Raw genomic sequence first — 19,352 nt, forward strand, 5'->3', positions numbered from 1 at the left:
CTGACCCCCGGCCCCACTCGCTCCCTCCGCCCTCCACTCGCCCCACCCCAGCCACCAGGACCTCTCCAGGGGCTTCCGGGGCTCCCACCCTCCCCCAGGCCTTTCTCGCATGCCCCCCACCCCAAGGAGCTCCTACTCATCCCCTGCAGCCCAACACAGCGGGCCCCACGGCTCAGCCGCATCCTGCTCTACGTGCGCGTGAGGCCTGGGCCCAGACAACTGTCTAAGAGCCACGAGAACTGAGCTCCCAGCGGCCCAGGTGTCCTCCACCTTCCTGGGGACGGCTGGAAACTCTACCTCAGGCCAGAGATCACACAAGGGACCATGGCAGAGCCAGGTGGGGCCACCCCTCCCTCAACACCTGAGCCAGATGGAGGGGCCGCCTCGTCCACGGAGCAGCACCCGGCAGGCCACGCAGCCCAGGCAGGGCCAACCAGGCAGGACCCCAAGACTCCCGGCCCCCTCCTGCTCCTCCGTGACCACCTCGCAGGGCTGGGGCTGGGGCTGGGTCCAGGCCCTGCCTCTGCCTGCTGTCAGCAAGTGAGGGTCCGAAGCCCTTGAAGGGCACTGTTCTGCCAGGGCGTCAGAGCGGCCCGGCAGGCAGCAGGGACCGTGCCAGGGGCTGGCTCCACTCAGAGGAGGAACCCCAGCCAGGTGCTGTCCACAGACTCCAAGAGGACGGCCGGGGTCCTCTCGGGGCAGACGCTGGCTGGGCAGGGACACTCGGCACTGGGAGGCGCAACCCCGGGGTCCTACTGAACAGTGTCCCAGGGCTGGAGGTCTTCCAAGGCCAAAGCCCAGGGGTGGCAAAGGCCGGGCACCCCCCCCGCCACGGTGCCCTGCAGCCACGTCCCCATGAGGCGTGGCCTCGCCTCCTCGGAACCCAGGAGAGACCACTGGGGGCTGGCAGGGGACAAGCCCGGGTGCCCTGCCCTCGTCCCCAGGTTACAGACACGGCCGGCGGGCAGGGGTGTGTGGGGACGCACACGGCTACCTTCAGGTGGCCGAAGGTCAGGCCGGCACTGTGGCCCCCGTCTCGCCAGCTCTCGTGGTTCACCCGGTCGAGGATGGAGAGGCTGTCCAGGCGGTGGCCCCGCAGGGCGCCCAGTGCACCCAGCAGCCTGGTGAGCAGGTGGTCCGTGGAGGTCCTGGAGGCCCACACAGGTGTGGCCAGTCAGCCCCGGCTGCTGCCGCCTCCCAAGCCCGAGAGGGCTGGGCCAGCGTGGTGGCCGTGCCGCGCTGTGTCCTGCCCGCTGGGACCGCCTGGCCCCGCACACTTGCAAGAGCTGCTCTCACCGGCTGCCCGGGGTGAGCTCCGGTTTCCGCAGAGACTCCCAGCCCCGGCTCGTGGAGGGGCCCCGGGAGCCCCTAAGGGCAGGTGCGCCGACCTGCCCAGCGTGGAGCAGCAGCACCTGGTCCCAGGGCAGGGTGTCCGAGCAGCCCTCCCGGGGTGTGACAGCTGCCCCCACGGCCCCCATGTGGCGACAGGGCTGGGAAAGGCCCTTTCCCCGTTTACTTGCCTAAAATGACGGCTCAGCCAGGCCCTGCCCTTCCTGGCGGGTGGGCAGTCGTTTGGCGAGCCGGGCCAAGGGGCCGGCCGGGACGCTGGGGCAGGGTGGGCTCCCTGATGCCCTACAAGTCCGTCCTCCAGGCAGAAAACTACAGAAGGCGCGTGCCCAGCCTGACAAACGTCGTCGCAGTGAGCGCGACTGTCTCACGGGCGTCCCTCAGGTGCGTGGGCTGGCCGGGCGGGTCACCTGGCCCATCGTGACAGTGACAACCCTGCCTGCCAGGTGCCGTGTGAGCGCTGTCAGGTCTGGGGTCTCTGGGGGCGCATAGGGTGCCCTGCGAGCCCGTCCTCCCTCTCCCAGACACAGATCACAGCTGCTGGGGACAGGGGCCAAGGGCCCCCAGGGCGCCGACGGAGCTCTGGGGCCAGCAGAGGTCTGTGGGGGGATCAGCTGCTAAACACCGGTGGGGGCCGCAGGGAGGGGCACGGAATCGGGGGGCGCAGCCGCGGCGGGCGATGCCAGCAGGCCCAGCGCCATCAGTCTCGTCAGACCCAGCACCCCGCCGTGTGGGTCCCCGCCCAGTGCTGGGAACCCCGTGCTGCCTTGGACAAGTCCCCTGACCTCCTGACGGCTTTCCCGCCCAGGACGGCAGCGGCTGGGTGACGAGCGCAGCCCCTGCACTGCGGTCTCTCAGCGCAGCCAGACCCCGTGGCGCCCCCCACCCGGAGAGCACACCCCCCCCATCAGCTCTGCAAGCCACTGGACCCCCCGGTCCCCCAGAGACCCCAGGAACCTCAGCCGGACAGAGGTGCCGCAGGGCAGAGGCAGGCGGGTCCCCGCAGACCCTCCTGCTGGGGGTGGGAGCACAGAGGTGGCGGCCCCCTCCCTGCCCGTCCCCAGGACCCCGCAGCCCCGGGGGTGCTTCTACCTCCAGTGCTGGGCGCTGGCCGGCACCAGGTCCACCCCTCGGCCGATGATCCTTGTCACGCTGCCCTCGGGGAAGCCGGGTGTCAGCTGGGCCCCCTCCAGGGCGGGCAGCCTCTGCCGCCTCCGCACCACGGGCACGACGCTGAAGCGGATGGTCCTCCAGCCGCTGGACACCAGCAAGGTCAGGCGCAGCTGCTCCTCCCGCAGGCTGGCCGCGTTGAGCGAACCTGCAACGGCCACGGCCACGCGGCTCCCTCTTCTGCCCGGCCCGGCCCGAGGGACACTCCCCAGCCCCTCCCACTGCCCGCTCAGCCCGTGACCCCTCGTCACCTCTCACCTGCAGCCCCCTGCAGGCTGCGGCTCCCCCACCGGGACACTGTGTCCCTCCGGGCCCCCAGCCTCACGTGCCCACCCAACACGGCCGTTCATCCGCACGGCGGTCGCTTTACGGACCTGGCGCCCTCAGGACGAGGTTTCTCTGTGCCCCACACCCTGCGGCCCGGCCTTGACCGCACCTCTCCGGGCCTTCCCGGGGCTGTCCGGGGCCCAGGTCCCCCGGAGACTGTGCTCACCCCCACGACTGCCCAGGCTGGGGCCAGGAGGGACCCCACTTGAGGGCCAGCGAGGGCCGGCAAGGCTGGGCCTCTGTGACCAGAGCCTGCCCCTCCTGGTCCCCGGAAGCCTCCCCGAGGGCCCCCAGATCGACAGTGTGCACAGGAAGCCCCACGTCTGACTGGGTCTAGGGGACAGACCTACACCAGCCGGTCCTCACACTGCGGCCGGGCCGCCGGTTCAGGTCTGTGTGGGAGGGGTGGTCAACAGCGCGGTGCGCGGGTCAGAGGTCAGGGCGGCCCACCAGCTGGGAGCCGGGCCCGGACAGCACACTGGTGTCCCCCAAAGGGATCCCCACCCGCCCCTTGGAGAACGGTCTCCCTGTGGGTGAGCGTGGGGCTGTGTCCCCACCATCCCCAGCCCTGGGGCCCTTCAGGAAGGAGCCCGGCCCCCTGTGCCGACCCCTCTGCACCCATCGTCGCCCGCGGGGCAGCTCTGGGCCACCCCCCGGGACCCACCCCAGGGCCCCGGGCCCCGCCACCTGGGCCACTCCATTCCACGTGGGCCCCGCTCCACTCAGGGCGCGGGAGGGACCGGCCCTCTCCACTCAACGTCTGAGGTGCCCGTGCAAGGCCCCCTGGGGTGGCTGCATGTCCGCGCCCACCGTTGGCCACACGGGTGTCACGCCACGGCCGCTCGGAGGGCAGCCAGCCCCACCTGCCCCCGCCCAGCCACCCCGCCACGGCCCGGCTGGTCGCACCGGTTCCCAGGGTGGGGGCAGCCTGAACCCTGTCTCCCCGGCTCCCTGTTAAACTAAGTGTCAGGAAACAACGCCCGGAATGTCCCACACGCCCGGCGCAGAGGCCGCCTGGGGGAGATGCAGGGGGGACTGTCAGCACAGATCCAACCCCAACGGCTGCAGGGCCTGGCAGAGCCTCCCGCCCGCCCCGGCAGGTGGGTCCGTCCCCCAGGTGGGCCTGCGGGTGACAGGGCCGGGTGGCAATGGCCGCGTCAGGTCAGACAAGGGGACAGAAACGGTCTCCCAGCCACCCGCGGTAATTAGAGGGTTCAGGAGACGACCAGGTAAGGTGCCCGTGGGCTGCAGGGTGAGGGCCGGCGTGGGCGGCCAGAAGCCGGACACCTGATAACAGCTCCGGCGGCCCAGAGGTCAGTCTGGTCACTTGCCCCCGGACACCAGGCAGGTCTGGGGAGGGGCTTGGGTTGGGGTCCCTCGGTGTTGGGGGTACGTCCAGGAGCCCAGGACCCCCTGGATCTCGCAGCCGTGTGCTGTGCCGACACCCCCAGACCACAGGAAGTGCTGGAGGAAAGGCGGGTCCCCCGCTGCCAGGGCCCCACCCGGATGTGCAGCCGGACCTGCAGCCACACCCTGGGCAGCCTGAGCAGGTCACTGTCCCTCAGGCACGCGACCTCCCCACCACCGATGCGGGGTCCGTCCGATACCAGGGAGGGGACTTGAGGCCACAAACCCTGCGAGGACACGCGTGACTCAGGTGCGACCTGCCCGTCCCTCCCAGGGGAAGCAGGACATTCTGTTGGGTCCCAGTGGCAAAGACACCACGGCCAAGATCACCAGGCAAAAACCAGAGAACAGGAAACGCACCATCCACTTTGGGGAGGTGTTTGGGGCCAGGACCTCAGAGTGACGTCTCCCGGCTCAGTGCCGCCGACACGCACCCGACAATACACGCTGTGCACGCGCGCACAGTGACCACACGCATGTGCGCTCACACACTCGCACACAGACTCCCACGCGGTGGGCGGGTCACCCCGGGAGCACAGTCACACGGCTGCGCGCCCACACGCGGCGCTCGCTCGTGTGCACGCGGACAGGAGCAGAGCGGTCGTGCCGCTACCTGGCGCGATGAGGCCGTGGTGCTTGCAGTGCACAGTGGCCGCCACCAGCAGGTCCTTGAGGACGCGCAGGACCTTGCTGGGCACGATGTGGCCGCGGCACTCGGCGCTGTCCTCTGAGGAGGCGCTGAAGACGTCGTCGCTGGTCCAGCGCTCCAGGCCGGCCCCTTCCCGGGGGACGCCCAGGCGGCAGGACGCAGGGCCGCCCCCCGGCTCGGCGGCCCCCGGCTCCTCGATCAGCAGGGCCTCGGCGTCCACCCCCAGGGGCACCTCCACGAGCAGCGGGTCCTCTGAGGAGCGCAGCGCGAACTGGAAGGCCTCCAGGTCGCGGGAGTAGTCCACGAGGAAGCGGGCGTCCAGCGCGTGCACGCGCTCCAGAACCGTGAGCAGCACGTTCTCTGCGCGCTGGTAGTCCTGGACCCGGGGCGCCTCGCGCGACCGGATGGCCTGCAGGTAGTGGTGCCACAAGGACACCTGCACGGCCGGGGCAGGGCCAGGGCCGGAGGGGGCCGACATCCCCGCGGCGGCGGCAGGCGAGGGCCGGGGCTCTGCGGCTGGCCGTGTGGACAGGCTGGGAGCAGAGGCACCTGCCGGGTGAGGAGCGGGCCCGCGGGTGGGGCGCCAGCTCCCCGCAGAGCAGAATTCCAGAACGAGGGCACGGCCGGTGGTTAAATAGCTGCGTGGGGCCCAGGCCTTTGAAGTGGGGTGAGTCAGTCACCGACAACCGGGCCTGTCCCAGGGCAGGCGGCCTGGCCACCACCCCCTTCCCTCCTGGCATCTAGGCCCAAGGCACAGCCCTCACACTCAGACTCCCCTGTCCCTGGAGGAACGTCACTCGGGACCTGGCACCTCCGGGCTGTGCTGTCCCTGGGGGTCTGTGTCCCTGTTCCCCTCCCTCCCTCATCCCCATAGCTGGGGCGCAGGGTCTCCAGATTAGGCCTCCACTGCCCCAGCCTCCCCCCCAGGTGGGAGGGGACAAGGGGCATCCCCTGGCTCAGATGAGGAAGGCGAGGCCAGCCCCCACTTTCTCCGGGGCAGCCTGGACCGCGAGGAGCCCCCAGCCAGGACGGGGGCTGCGTCTCCCGACCATTCCCCTCGGACACCTGTGCCCGGCTTAGGAGTGGGTGCCCCAAACCTGGTGCAGGCCGCAGCCCAGGTGTGAACCCTGCCTCTCCCCCCGGCCATGTGCCACCAGGGCCTGGGACCCCGGGCTGCCCACCCTGCCCCCCTCGGCCTTCAGCGCGAGGGGAGCCGGCACCCACCTGGCCTGGGAGCAGGAGCTCACCTGGTTCCAGGGAAGCAGTCTCTGTGGCCTCGCCTGGCGGCTGGAAAGCCCCGCCCTGCCGGCCCCCCCAGCACCTGTGCCGGGCACCCTGCCCGCCCCACCCCCGCCTCCCCGCTCAGGGCTGTGCAGGTCCCAACTAGCAGGCGGGAGCCGCCCACCGACCCTTGGCCCCGCCGGCCGGCTGTGCACACTGGGTGCTCAGCCTCGGAGCGTCTGCAAACAGCAAACGCAGAGGTGGCCCCATGCAGGCATCCCGGAGACATGGCCCCTGCAGTGCCCACACTCGGGCCGCAGACCTGGGAGCTGTGCCTGAGTCAGGGCTGCAGGCAGACCCAGGGGCCCAGGAGGCATCGTGGGGAGGGGCGGCACTCACTGCCTGGTGCTGGGAAACCCCCCTGAGGACTGTAGCCCATTGAGCAGGTCTCTGCTCCCATGCCTCCCAGGACGGGGAGCTCACCACCTCACAGGGCAGCCCAAGAGACAGGTTTTCCTCCTGAAACCTGGCCCAGTGCAATCCCATCCTCTGGGGTTGCCCAGAGCACGTCTGCCCCGCCCCCAGGGCAGCCACTCAGGTCCAAGGACCCATGTGCCCTCGGCCCGTCACACCCCGAGTTCCTCCAGCTCTGCCTTCCCAGGAATCTCACCCAGGACACCAGCCCCCGCCCCACCCCCGTGCCAGGGGCTCTGAGCCGTGAGGAGCCTCACCAGCCAAGCCACCGCCATCTGGCATCTGCCCCCGTCCCGTGCCCACGGGCAGCCCAGGCCGAGCATCCCACCCTCCTGCTTGGGGAGTGGTCCTCCCCGGCCCTCAGGCCCCTGCCCCACGGCTGTGGACCCAGGGCCCATTGCTCCCCCCGGGCATCTCAACCTCCCCTCCAAAGTGCTCCCACCCGGCCCATCTGTGGTTCCGCCGCTGCCCACTTGGTGCCAATCTGCCCCCTCCCTGCAGACCCCACGGCCTGTGCCCTTCCCCGCTTGTCCCAGCCCGGGCGCCACCCTGGCCTAGGCCGTCCCACCTCCGCCCGACTCGGGTCCCACGCGTCTCCAGGCTTCCCGGCGCCTCCCGTGGAAGCGAAGGCCGGCCTCTCTGCGCCCTGCCTGGCCGAACTCTGACCCTGTCCTGTGGCCTCAGCTTGGACACTTGCTTTGTCCCTCCCTGGGCTCCCGCCAGCTCCTGAGCTGGACTGAGCTGGTTGCCCCAAGGACCAACCTGGGCCCAGCTCATACCAGAGCTCCCGATGGCCAGGCCCCTCTGACCGGCGGCAAATGCCGCGGTGAGCTGCCAGCGGCTGGGACGGTGTGAGACTCCTCGGTGTGTCCTGGGGCTGGGCACGCAGAGGACAAGGGGACCACGCCGGGGCGTTGCGGTCCCCCAGGAAGTGGGACCTGTGCTCCGCCTGCACCCACAGGATGGAGCAGGGAGAGCGGGGGGAGAGGGGGACGGGGCTGCTGGCCGAGGGGACGCAGTTGCGGCCCCAGGACTAGGCAGCGTTTGCCCACGCAGGCGCCACGCACTCCAGAGGCCTGTAGGCGGCCACTGGCCACAGTACTCCTGGGACACCCCCTGCGGACCCCAGGAGGTGAGGGTGGGGCCGGTGGGGAGGGGCCCTGGTGACAGGAGAAGGGTTCTCGGTGCACCCCGGGGCCCGGCGCGGGATCCTGTATTTCAGGAACTCCCAGATGCGCTGGGACCGTCAGGCAGGGAGGGGACATTCCGGCCTAAACAGAGTCCACGAAATGACGCTCAGGGAAGCGCGAGGTACAAACCTGCACCGCCTGGGATGTCACCCGCCTTGTCTGGTGGCCCAACCTGGCACCTGGTCCTGGGGCTCTGTGAGAGTCCCCCACAGCCTGGGCCCAAGGTCGAGGTGTCACAGAGCTGAGCTCCCCCGGGGGCTCCAGGGAGCCTCGTTCCTGCCTCGTCCAGCCCCGGGGGCTGCGGCCTCCCTCGGCCACCTCGCTCCATCTCTGCCTCCCTCCTGCCTGGCCTCAGCCGTGTGTCTGTGACCTCTCTGCTTCTCTCTCACAGGGACACAGGGATGGCATGGAGGGCCAGCCGGACAATCCGGATAACCTCCCCACCTCACAGTCCCCATTCGGTCCCAGCTCAGTCTGTTGCCATGGAAGGTGACACTCCCTGGCCTCGCGAGGCGCTGCTCACAGGTCCTCCCAGGAGGGTGTCAGGACCTTGGCTGGGACGCGGCCCTCCCGAGTGCAGCCGCCTGTCCAGGCCATGCTAGTCCAGTCGCCTCCTGGCACAGCCCTGTGCTGGCCCCAGGGACACAAGCAACCAAGATGGGAACGGAGAAGAAAGCAGCCCCCCAAGAAGGGTCAGCTGAGGTCCACACCTGCCACCCACACCCGTGGGATCCGGGCCTTTCTCTGCGGACGTCATGGTCTGACTCGGCCGGCGTGTCCGGAGCACACGCCTGGGCCGCTCAGGCCGCAAAGTCACACCCGGAGAGGAGACGGGCGCGGGACCGCTGTGTGCGGCCCTGAGGGCGCCGCTGCTCTGCCTGGCGGAGGAACAGGAACCGCGGGAGGCTCCCAGGGCGGCCCCAGGCCCAGCAGCGTCTGACGGGATCTCGGCTGCCGGAGGACGGACGTCCTTTGCACAGACGCCTCTCCCGGGGAAGCAGGTTTCGAGCCAGAACGGACAGCCCGGCTTTAGGACAGAGCAGCAACACTCGCCACGCTGGACAAACCCGTGTCCTGGCCCCAGACCACGTGCCAGGTCCCCGCACCCCCCTCCTCGGGGCCCAACTCCGCTGGGGGGCAGATAGGACGCAGGACACCCGGTTAAGTTAGAATTCACCTAAAATTCTCAGGTAACTTGCATGAGACACAACGTCAAGCATTTATTTGTTGTTTAGCTGGACGTCGGATCTAACAGTGTCCTCTGTTTTCATTTGCTAAGTCTGCCACCCGATTCACCCCACTCTGACATTCTGGGGTGAATCCCCCCCAGAAAGGACAGAGCAAAAGAGACATCATCGCCTCTGACGTGACCTGGGCCCTGGTGGCTGACGGGGGCCGGGACGGCCTCGGCCCTCATCTAGGGATGCACGGGAAACGCCAGCGCCGCTCTGGGCCTCGGCCCGTCACCTGTGGGCTGCGCAGGAAGCAGACGGGCAGCGAGGGAGGCCCCGCCCTGGAGGGAGGCCTGGAGCCGCTGTCCAGCCCAGGGCAGAGCCCCGCCTGCCACGCCCGCCCACTGCGCCAGCCCGTCCAGGGAAGCCAGGTGCCACGGCCACCCAGGGGAGGTGAGGAAGGAGCCCGCAAATTGAAAATCCCGGTTGGAGGAAGAAGTAAGTCCCCGTCACAACTGGCCGAGGTCCGCCAGGCAGTCCCTGGGAGACTGTCCGACCAGTTGACCACGGCCAGAGGTTCTGCTGCCCGTTTGCTGGAGCTGTGGGGCCCGAGGCAAGGAGCGAAGCCCACAGCGCAGAAAGAACAAGGTCAGAGGCGGCGGCAGGTGCCACAGGGCTTTGGCTTCACCAGCGAATCTCAGAAGCTGGTTCCAGCAGGTCCCAGGGCCCGTGGCCTCCCCGCCACCTCCCTGTCTCCCACGGCCGGGGCATCACAGCTGGGCCAACACAATGCTTGGCCACAGACGGCCGAGTGGCTCACCCCGCCCGGGACCCTCCCCTGACCTGGGGAAAGGCTGGCAAGAGTGACGTCCCCACAGTGGTATGAGGCTTGCAGAGGAGAAGGGTCAGGCCTAGGAGCAGGAAACCCCAGTCCCCCGCCCCCGGCAGGACCACGGCCAACTCCCCCGCCTGGGCTTCGCTCAGGGGACTTCTTCCGGTCGAGATCACGCGGAGAAACCTCCTGCCCCCAAACACCACATTCCTCACTCGGGTCCCCTCCCCCCTTCCCGCCCCTACAGTCATCACCCCGAGTCACACCCCATCCCTGTGACTGGACACCACGCTGCCCCACGGCCGTGGCACTCATGACACGTGAGCCAGAACCCCTCGGGGTGCAAAGCTCCCTCGCTGTGACTTCTGAAGGCATTTCCACCGGGTTACAGGACACGGTGTTCTGCAGAGCCCAGGAGTTAAGCCACTGCCCGTCCTGCTGTGGCCTGGGCTGTCCTTCCCATCCCCTCAGCTTCTCAGCCTGGGGCTCTGCAAGCAGCCCCCAGTGCTGTCCTCCCTCCTCTGTGTCCCCGGCAGGTGAGGGTCCCGGCCTGCCAAGAGGAGTGTAGTTGCACGAGACAATGAGGACTGCCGACCAAAAGATAGCAGAGAACGGGATGGGCTTGTAAAGGAGGGGCCACGTGCCTTGAGGGGGGCTGATGGTGTAACTAACAAGGGCCACGTGCCTCATGGGGGGCAGGTGGTGATGTAACTAACAAGGGCCACGTGCCTTGTGGGGGAGCAGGTGGTGGTGTAACTAACAAGGGGCCACGTGCCTTATCGGGAGCAGGTGGTGGTGTAACTAACAAGGGGCCACGTGCCTTATCGGGAGCAGGTGGTGGTGTAACTAACAAGGGCCACGTGCCTTGTGGGGAGCACGTGGTGGTGTAACTAACAAGGGGCCACGTGCCTTGTGGGGGAGCAGGTGGTGGTGTAACTAAGGGGCCACGTGCCTTGTGGGGAGCAGGTGGTGGTGTAACTAACAAGGGCCACGTGCCTCGTGGGGGAGCAGGTGGTGGTGTAACTAACAAGGGGCCACGTGCCTTGTGTGGGGGGCGGGTGGTGGTGTAACTAACAAGGGCCACGTGCCTTGTGGGGGGGGCAGGTGGTGGTGTAACTAACAAGGGGCCACGTGCCTTATCGGGAGCGGGTGGTGGTGCAACTAACAAGAGCCACGTGCCTTATCGGGAGCGGGTGGTGGTGCAACTAACAAGAGCCACGTGCCTTATCGGGAGCGGGTGGTGGTGTAACTAACAAGGGCCACGTTCCTCGCGGCCGGTGGCGGGGATGTTGAGTCCTGGCCCAGGAGTCTACCCAGGGCCTCTCGGGATCTCAGCCCCTTTGTCTCGCAGAAAATCCACCATTTCTGAAAAACAACTCTAAGTTCAAGTAGGTAGTCAAGGACAGGATTATAAAAAAACATGTAGGGGCCGTTGATACTTGTTCGTGGAGCCGGTCACGGGAGTGCAGTGGGTGGCGGTAAACGTGCCCCCACCCTCGGGCCGCAGAGCCACTCTCCCCGCCGAGGGACCGGCTCCCGGGCACCCCAACTCCAGCATGAACACAGAACTGCTCTACCCCGGTCTCCCCACCTCTCGCCTCCCACCTCGCGGCTCCCACAGGCAGGACTGCGTGAGGAAGGCGAGACAGGCACACAAGCCCAGGGTCCGCAGAGCCGGCTGTGGTGTGCTCAGACGGGGGCAGGCAGCCCCTTCCTGGGTAAAAATGCGCATGTGGTGGGTGGTCACGATGGCGCATCTGCGTCCGGTGGGGGCTGCGCTGTGGCAAGGGGGGGTGGGGCCGTCCCCCCCCAGGGCAGAAGCACGTGGCAAGCAGGCGTCCAAACAGCCCCAGGAAGGTTCCCCAGGCGGGCAGGGGGCTGGGCAGGGCGTGGGCACGGCCGTGTGAGAGAGGGGCAGCCAGGACGGTTCTCTGGCCCCGGGAGAGAGGACGCAGGTCACCGTCTGTCCAGGGGCCGGGTCGGCCAGCCCAGGGCCCCCACCCCAGAGTGCAGAACCTGCCGCGCAGCCTGGACCGACACGTCGCCCACCGAGTGCCGGCCGAAATGGGTTTTTTGGTTTGTTTTTTGGAGTTTAGCTTTTTTTGTCATGGTAAATGGACATAACATGAAATGTACGATCTTAACTACTCTCACTGATAAGCGTGCAGTGCAGTGGCGTCAAGAACACTCAGGTCGCTGTGCAGCCGTCCGTCCCCAGAACGCGTTTCATCTTCCCAGACTGAGACTCGGTCCCCGTTGATCACCAAGCACTGCCCTGCCAGCCCTGGCAGCCACCCCGACCTCCGTCGCGAGCCCGGCAGCTCCCCGGTGCGAGGTCCCGATGTCTTTTGGCGGCCGGCTTGTTTCACTGGGCACGGCGTCCTCAGGGCCCACCCGTGTCGTGGCAGGCGTCAAATTTCCTTCCTTCCAAGTCCGAGCAACATCCGTCGTGGGGACGGGCCACACTCGCGTAGCCACCGCCCTCGGTGGACACCGGGCTGCCTGCCCTGCTGGCTGCCGGGCACCGTGCTCAGGAATCGCGGATCACACGGAGATTCCGTGTTGGATTTTCCGAGGAACGGCCGTGCCGCGGCCGCACCGCCGTGCGGTCCCACGCGCAGCGCAGGAGGCTGCGCTCTCTCCCCGTCCTGCCCAGCGCTCACGCTCTGTTTCCGGCGGCAACCGGCCCGCGGGTGTGAGCCGCGTCTCAGCGCCGCGTTTGGGTCGCGTCTCCCGGTCATCGGTGACACCGGGCAGGTGTCTCATGTGTATGGGCTGCTTGTATCTCTGCTCTGGAGAAACGTCTGTTCGAGTCCGTGGCTCATTTTAATCGGATTTTTTGTTGCTAAGTCGTAGGAATTCTTCGCACATTCTGAATATCAATTCCACATCACAGACACGATTTGTAGATGTTTTCTCCCCTTCCGTAGTTCTCTTTTCACTTTCTTGATAATGTCTTTTGATGCACAAAAGTTTTTAATTTTGATGAAGTTCAATTTATCTATTTTGTCTGTATTTTCGATGTCATAGTCGAGAAATCGCCGCCAAGTGCAACGTCATGAAGCTTTTCCCATATGGTTTCCTCCAAGAGCTCCGTGGTCTTAGCGCTCGCGCTCAGTCCTCGCGCAGTTTTAACGCCCGACAGCGCCTGCCTCCCCTGGCACCCAGGCAGCGCCCCTCCCCAGCCCATCTTGTCGCTGGTGCTGGGGCTCAGCCCCTCCCCAAGGACAAGTGCCCCCAGCCACCCCGCCACCCCAGGACCGTGCCGTGACAGCATTACCCCCAAACCCCTCAGATAGATGAACGGGGGGGGGTGAAGGGCCGGGTCCCGTCTCCCACCCAGGGAACCCCTCCTGGACCCTTCCAGAACCCAGCACGGGTGCCTGGCTGGCCTCTCCTCGTCACATAATGTGCTGGCCCCGTGGGCACCTCATTCGACACCCCTGACCCAGACCCTCCAGGGAGTGGACAGGACCTCGAAAGTCACATGAAATACATGTTCCCTGCGTCAGGCCACCCGCCTCCTCGGCCCACACCCTGCCCTCGGCCGGCCTCCGGTCCTCGCCAGACAGACGGGAATGCGGCCGGTGCCGCTCGGCTGACGTGCGCAGGACAGACGGTGCTGACGTGTCCTCGGAAGACGGTTCACGTGCCGGGCAGTCCTGGGGAGGAGGGCGGCGCCCCAGCCTCACGGCCCCCAGGGCGCTCCCTCCGATCTGACTTGCTTTCTGTCACTGTCTCAGCTCAGCCCGTGACTCCCTGCCCCCAGGGGCCGGGGCCTCGCTGCAGAGCGACATCCGATGACAGAGCGATACTCATGCGAGGAGTGGCCCCGCACGTGGCAGAGGCGCGGCTGACCCGGGTCACACCCCTCTGGGTCCTGACCGAGGCGTGCCCCTGAGCATGCTGGACAGGAAGTAGACCGCGCGCTCGGTGGTTGTACCAAACCCAGCCCTGCTCTGGGTCCTGGCTTGGGCATGCCCAGAGCTGCCGGCAAGTGCCACGGCTGACTGCCCCGTGGCCTGCTGGGTGGGCGCCCGTCGTCCGTCCACGGCTGAGGCCAGCCACGATGTCCCAGTGTCCCACAGGAGCGGGGGATCCAGAGGTTAGGTGACGTGTCCTGAGGCTGTCACCCAGCGAGGTTCCCTGCTTCGAGAAGGCGACGATGAGAAAACCTGGCAACGGTGCATCTGTGAAGGGGTCCTCCTCCAAGCACAGAGGCATCAGCCCCACACGGCCTGCTGGGCAGACACGGCTGGTGGCCCTGTGCTGGGGGTGGACGTCGCGCACTGTCCCCAAGCCCCGGCAGGGAGCCCAGGGTCCAGGGCACGAGCATTCAGCCCTGTTAGGACCTGCGCAGGACTGGCCAGGGCCCCTCTGAGCCCCTCCGTCCCCAGCAGCCCGTCCCACAGGCACCCCCACCAGGTGAGGACCTCTAGCACATGCTCCACTCATTCTAGAACATTCCCTGGGGGCTGTGCCTTCTGCCTTCTCCTTCCAGCCTGTCGATGGCCCTGGCCCAGGAGCCCAGTGCACAGACACCCAGCAGTGAGGCCGGGCAAGGTGGACGGAGGTCTCGGGGGAGCCGGCGCACACGGGGCTCCTCTGCACGGCCACGGCGGGGCGGGGGGAGGGGCAGCAGCGTCAGGGGGGCTTCCAGACAGACCAGGGAGGCCACAGGCTGCGCTGAACGCCGGACGGCGGGGGCAGACTCACAGACTGACCGCAGGGGGGGCATCCGGGGCTCTGGAGGCTGAGGGGGTGGGGGGCAGGAGGGTCTGCCCTGGGTGGAGGCAGATGGCCCCGGCACGGGGGCAGAGGACCAAACTTCCCGGCTCCCCGGGACTCTCCCCGGAAATCCCTCCTCCCTGGGCAAAATCCTCCCTGCCTGAGGAAGGAGCACGCAAGGTCCTGGGGACGTGGGGCTGCCACGCCCCACCCCCCAGTGCCCAGCCAATTGGGGCTGAGCCCGGTGACGCTGCCCCTGACTTGGTCTCCCCCCAGGGCACGTTTCTGAAACTCAGATCGAGCCCCCACCCCTTCCCGCTGGCCCCTCTGAGGGCCCCCCACCTGTAGGCGGCCGTGTGCTGGGACCCCCACCTGGCTGGCCCAGTGAATGCTGCCTTTGGCCTGGACGTATGACCGCAGGCTGGGGGTTCCCTGCGAGGGCCCCGCTCCCCCGACCCCCTCGCCACCCACACGCAGGCCCCCAGGTCGCCCTGAACATGCGCTTCTGCGTCAGCACCGGCCAGAGGCTGTTCTGGCGAGTGAGGTCTCGCGGCAGCTCATCCAAGAGGCCCCCAGCAGTGGTCACACCAACCCTCACAGCCGTTCACCCCACCCCAGCCCCAGCAGGAAGTCTCCCGGGAGGGCGGGGGCCACACACTAAGCCCCTGACCCACCTGCTGGAGTTAGCGGGGTCCATCGGCTGGTGCTGACCTGCCCTCCACGAGCTCCTGGGGCTCAGTCCTCAGGCCCAGACCGCGGGGGAAGGACCCTCCGCGTGCACAGGGGCTGCCAGGACTCTGGGGTGCTACAGGCCACCTGGGTGCCAGGGAGGGCCTGGGGGCTGCACAGGGAGGTGCCCAGGCCATGCGTGGGTCCCCTGGGTCTAGACCTAGAGCCAGAGGTCATTGCTGGCCCAGAGGCACCAGGGTAAGAGGGGCTGGCCCGGCTCCTATCGCCCCAGGAGCTGTCCAGTGAACCCCAGCCCTGGCTGCCCAGGGGGGCTGTGTCTGGCCAGAAAGCCTGGCCTGGCCCTGCATGGGGCACCCTGACAGTCGTCCTCTCAGGAGTGGGGAGAACGGGGCGCTGGGGACCCCAGCGGGAGAAGAGAACACAGGAGTTTCTCGGGGAGAGGGGCCTTGGGTACAGACGCCTCCCTTCCTGAATGTCGGTTCTGAGGAAGAGGCCTGGGCCCGTCAGGCCTCCCTCGGCAGGACCAGGGACAGGCGCTGACCCACTGAGCGCCACCTTCACAGCCTGGTCCCTCCTGGCCTTGCCCGGCAGGCCGCCTCCCAGTCTCCGGGTGGCTCTGAGAACCCAGGTCTCTGAGATCCTCGGGGATGTGCCCCGGGCCCAGAGCTGCTGGACGGCCTGTCTCTAGGGCTCCTGGCCGCAGGGCCCACCTATAGCGGCTGCCCCTTCCTGAGAGGCTCCTGCCAGCCTCGGGGAGGCCCCAGCGTGGAGAGTCGGGGGTGCTGGCGTGACTGCACGCTGGGCACAAGAGTCTGGGTCTGCAGGGACAGCCAGCCTGGAGGGGCGGGAACGCCTCCTCTGTGGGAACCGTCCTGCCCCGGCACCCAGCCAGAACCTGGCGCCTGCCCTGGCGGGGACGCGGAGAGGGAGCTCTGCGGACCCTCCACTGCCCCCCGGTGAGCCACCGCCGGTTCTCTATGGGTCCAGGGAGGGGAAGAAATGTGACTTCACACAGCGAGGGCGGAACTCACGGGGCAGGACACCCTGCAAGGCTCTGGGGGGCATCAGATTCCAGAAGGGCCCATCCAGGTACAAGCCCGGGAAGACAGGCCTCCTGTGGTCCTTGGGCGGGTGGCTTCCCTCTCCAGGCCTCAGTTTACCATCTGCAACATGTCTTCACACTACCGAGCCCTAAGTTCTTTGACAAATACTTTAAAAAGTCATAGTTTATGATTCCAGACCAAGCGGCTCCAGCAATCTGTGCGTTGCCGCCGCTGGTGTGTCGCCAGCAAGCCCACGACCCCCCCAGACCGGCTGCGGGAGGGGAGTGTGGGGAGGGGTTGAGCCGTGGCTCAGGTGGACAGCTTCGCCCAGGCGTCTCCAGGTTGCCAGGGGGAGGGGAAAACCACTTCCACACAACAGTGTTCCTTAGTGCCCATGGCAACGGGGTCCTGCACTCCAGTTTCCAGGGAAACCCAGCCCTCAGCGTCTCGGTTGCCAGAGCAACGTCCATGGGCTCGGTTGGCCACGCGGTCACCAACTGAACAGGGGCAGCTGGGCACCCAGGCTCGGGAGGACTCGGGACTGCAGAGCCAGGTGCCACGCAGGTGGGGGCCACACACTGAGGAAGGTCCTGGCCCGGACAGGTTGGAGCAGGAGACTCGCCTGGAGCCAAGCCCCAGCGTCCTACGGCCCACAATGAGCTCTGCCTCCGGCAACCCCGGCGAAGGGGACGCCCTCCCGCAGTCCCCGCTGGGGCTGGACGCCGTGATCCAGGTCAGTGGGGCGGCTGCCGCCCCGTGCCTCTGACAGCAGGTCCCAAGGGCACTTTGGGAGGGGCACTGCACAGAGGGGAGCGGCCAGGCCACAGCTTGCCAGCTCCCAGGGGTACTTTCTACCTGCTCGTATGTTTAGCAAGAGCGTGCATGCACATACATGCATGCACACACACGGCACATGCACACACGTATGCACACACATGGCACATGCACACATACATATGCACACACATGCATGCACACTCGTGGGCACATGCACGCACACACATACACAGGGCGCACACACACGCATGCACACTCACGAGGGCAGCCTCGACTCAGGAGACAGCTCGGGGCGCAGCCTTCCCTGCTCCCTGCTGCAGGGCTCAGGTTGTCAGGTGTGCAGCGCGCACCTGGGGCTGGGGAGGCACAGACGGCCCCCCCAGCACTGACGTTCTGCCAGCTCCTGCACTGCCCTCGTGGCAGGGCATGGGGCCAGCAGGGCTCCCAGGGGCAGGTGTTTCCCGAAATGCCCGTTCGTAGGCACGTGTGGTTTGTCCCCAGTATGTGTCCTGTGGGCCACCACACGCTCTGGTTCCATCTTCACGCACACACATGACCACAGCACCGCAGCAGTGCGAGACTCTTTCCGATGCCCCCCTTCACTCCCCACGCCCAGAGCCAGCCCGCTGCCCAATCCTGACACCCCACCTGCAGCGCCTTCGCCTGCTGCCGGCCACCACGGCCAGCCACTGCTGCCTCGGGGATCCCGGCGCACCCAGCGGGGCCCAGAACAGCCCACTCAGAGCCGCTTATTAACCAGCCCTCAGGCCTCGAGCTGTGCCCTAGGGGGTGACATGGCCCCATCCAAACAATACAGGTCGCCTGAAAAGAGTGAAGGCCACAGCGGGTGCCGGGTGACTCAACAGCACTGTGGAGTCGTGTGCACGCACACACACACACACGCGCACACACACACACACGCACACACACGCGCACATACGCACACACACAGATCATGACAAGGGCAAGATATTTGGATCAGATGACATGACAAGATGAAAGAGATGTCCAGTGGGGCGCCCAGGTAGGGTGCCCAGGTGGGGTGACCGGGGCGACCGTCCCCTGGAGCTCAGCCAGCTCTGTCCAGCTCCAGCGAGGAGAAGGCCGGAGGCAGGGCGGGGCTCCCACGGTGCGGTGTACCCGGCACTCTCCGCACCGAGGCTCCAGGGTTGAACCAGCTGCTTGTGGTTACCGGACAGTTTGAGGGAGAAACCCGGATGGGCCGACATCCGGCAGTGGGCACGGGTGCTGGGCAACCACGGCGGAGGGGCGCTTCTGCCCCCAAATCCACTGTCCCTGGGAAACTCACCCGAAAGCCACGCAGAGCCCTGGCGAGGCCAGCTCTGCCCGCCCGCCCACCTGCCGACACCTGTTATTTGCACTGCGGTGATTGAGATCTCGGTGCAATTACCCCAGGTGAGCAGGCAGCAGACGGGCGCCACGAGATGCCCAGATAGGCCCGTCCAGACTGGACGCCGGAACCAGAGGGACCCTCCAGCCCCCGCAACCGCAGCCGGGGCCTGGGGAGGGTGTGGTTTGATCCTCAGGAGCCTCCCACGACGGCAGTGCCGGCTCCCGGCCTGGAGGAGCCCTCCCAACACCCACCCCCTCTGCCACAGCCGCCCTCCCCTCCCGCAACGCCCCCAGCAACCTCTGGGCGCTGTCCCAGAATGCCCAGCCGCCCCCAGTGCTGGCCTCGGACACAGGGGCAGGTTTGGAAACGGTTCCTTAACCCGCCCCCCTGGGGTGAGCAAGTTGGGCTTGGGGCGTGCAGAGGCCCCGGAAATGACACGAGTTGGGGGTTACACGTGCCTGGGGGTGGGGACGTCCCACAGTTGGGACATGCCGATGGGCAGGGTTGGGACCAGGAGCGTGCATGGGGAGATTTCCAACGCCGGACTGAGTCGCTTTTGTCGCTATGGGACTCTCCAGACTCTTTGTTTGGGTTAAGCTTTGATAATGGTGTTCTTCTAGGAATTGGTCCATCATATCTAAAGTTTCAGACGTATCGGCAAAGCTGTTGGTGATATCTTCCTGCAGCCTTTCGAGCGTCTGCAGGGTCTGACGCAGGTATCGGCGCCGTTTGCCGGGGGTTGAGGCAGGTTTCGCGGGACTCGAGATCCTCAGTGCTAGAGCCGAGGAAGTCCAGGGTACACAGGGTGACTCGGTTCCTGGAACCAGCTGTCACCTCTGACGCTGGTCACCTACGGCCTCCTGATGGCATCATTACCTTCTATTTCCTTAGTTTATACACTTATTATCTCCGTGCTTTTAACTTCCTTGGGTTTGTCGTTCATCTAACTTTTTGAGAGGAGCACTTAGCTC

General features: G+C 67.1%; 2 protein-coding genes across 2 annotated transcripts in view; one reads left to right on the top strand and one right to left on the bottom strand.

The window, feature by feature from the left end:
• The window catches only part of LOC105824823 (chromosome unknown open reading frame, human C2orf54), a 7,824-nt gene extending 2,446 nt beyond the window's left edge, over window positions 1–5,378 (bottom strand). Inside the window, exons 1-3 of the mRNA XM_012662418.1 lie at window positions 4,865–5,378; window positions 2,440–2,665; window positions 995–1,148 (exon numbers count right to left, since the gene is read on the bottom strand). Of these exons, the coding sequence (XP_012517872.1) occupies window positions 995–1,148; window positions 2,440–2,665; window positions 4,865–5,378 (894 nt within the window). The remainder of the gene's footprint in view (window positions 1–994; window positions 1,149–2,439; window positions 2,666–4,864) is intronic.
• Window positions 5,379–16,905: 11,527 nt separating this feature from the next.
• The window catches only part of CROCC2 (ciliary rootlet coiled-coil, rootletin family member 2), a 76,418-nt gene continuing 73,971 nt past the window's right edge, over window positions 16,906–19,352 (top strand). Inside the window, exon 1 of the mRNA XM_012662414.1 lies at window positions 16,906–16,983. Within this exon, the coding sequence (XP_012517868.1) occupies window positions 16,906–16,983 (78 nt within the window). The remainder of the gene's footprint in view (window positions 16,984–19,352) is intronic.

The sequence above is a fragment of the Propithecus coquereli genome, unplaced genomic scaffold, assembly GCF_000956105.1.
Source record: "Propithecus coquereli isolate 6110/MARCELLA unplaced genomic scaffold, Pcoq_1.0 Scaffold763, whole genome shotgun sequence".
In the NCBI taxonomy this organism is placed as follows: Eukaryota; Metazoa; Chordata; class Mammalia; order Primates; family Indriidae; genus Propithecus; species Propithecus coquereli.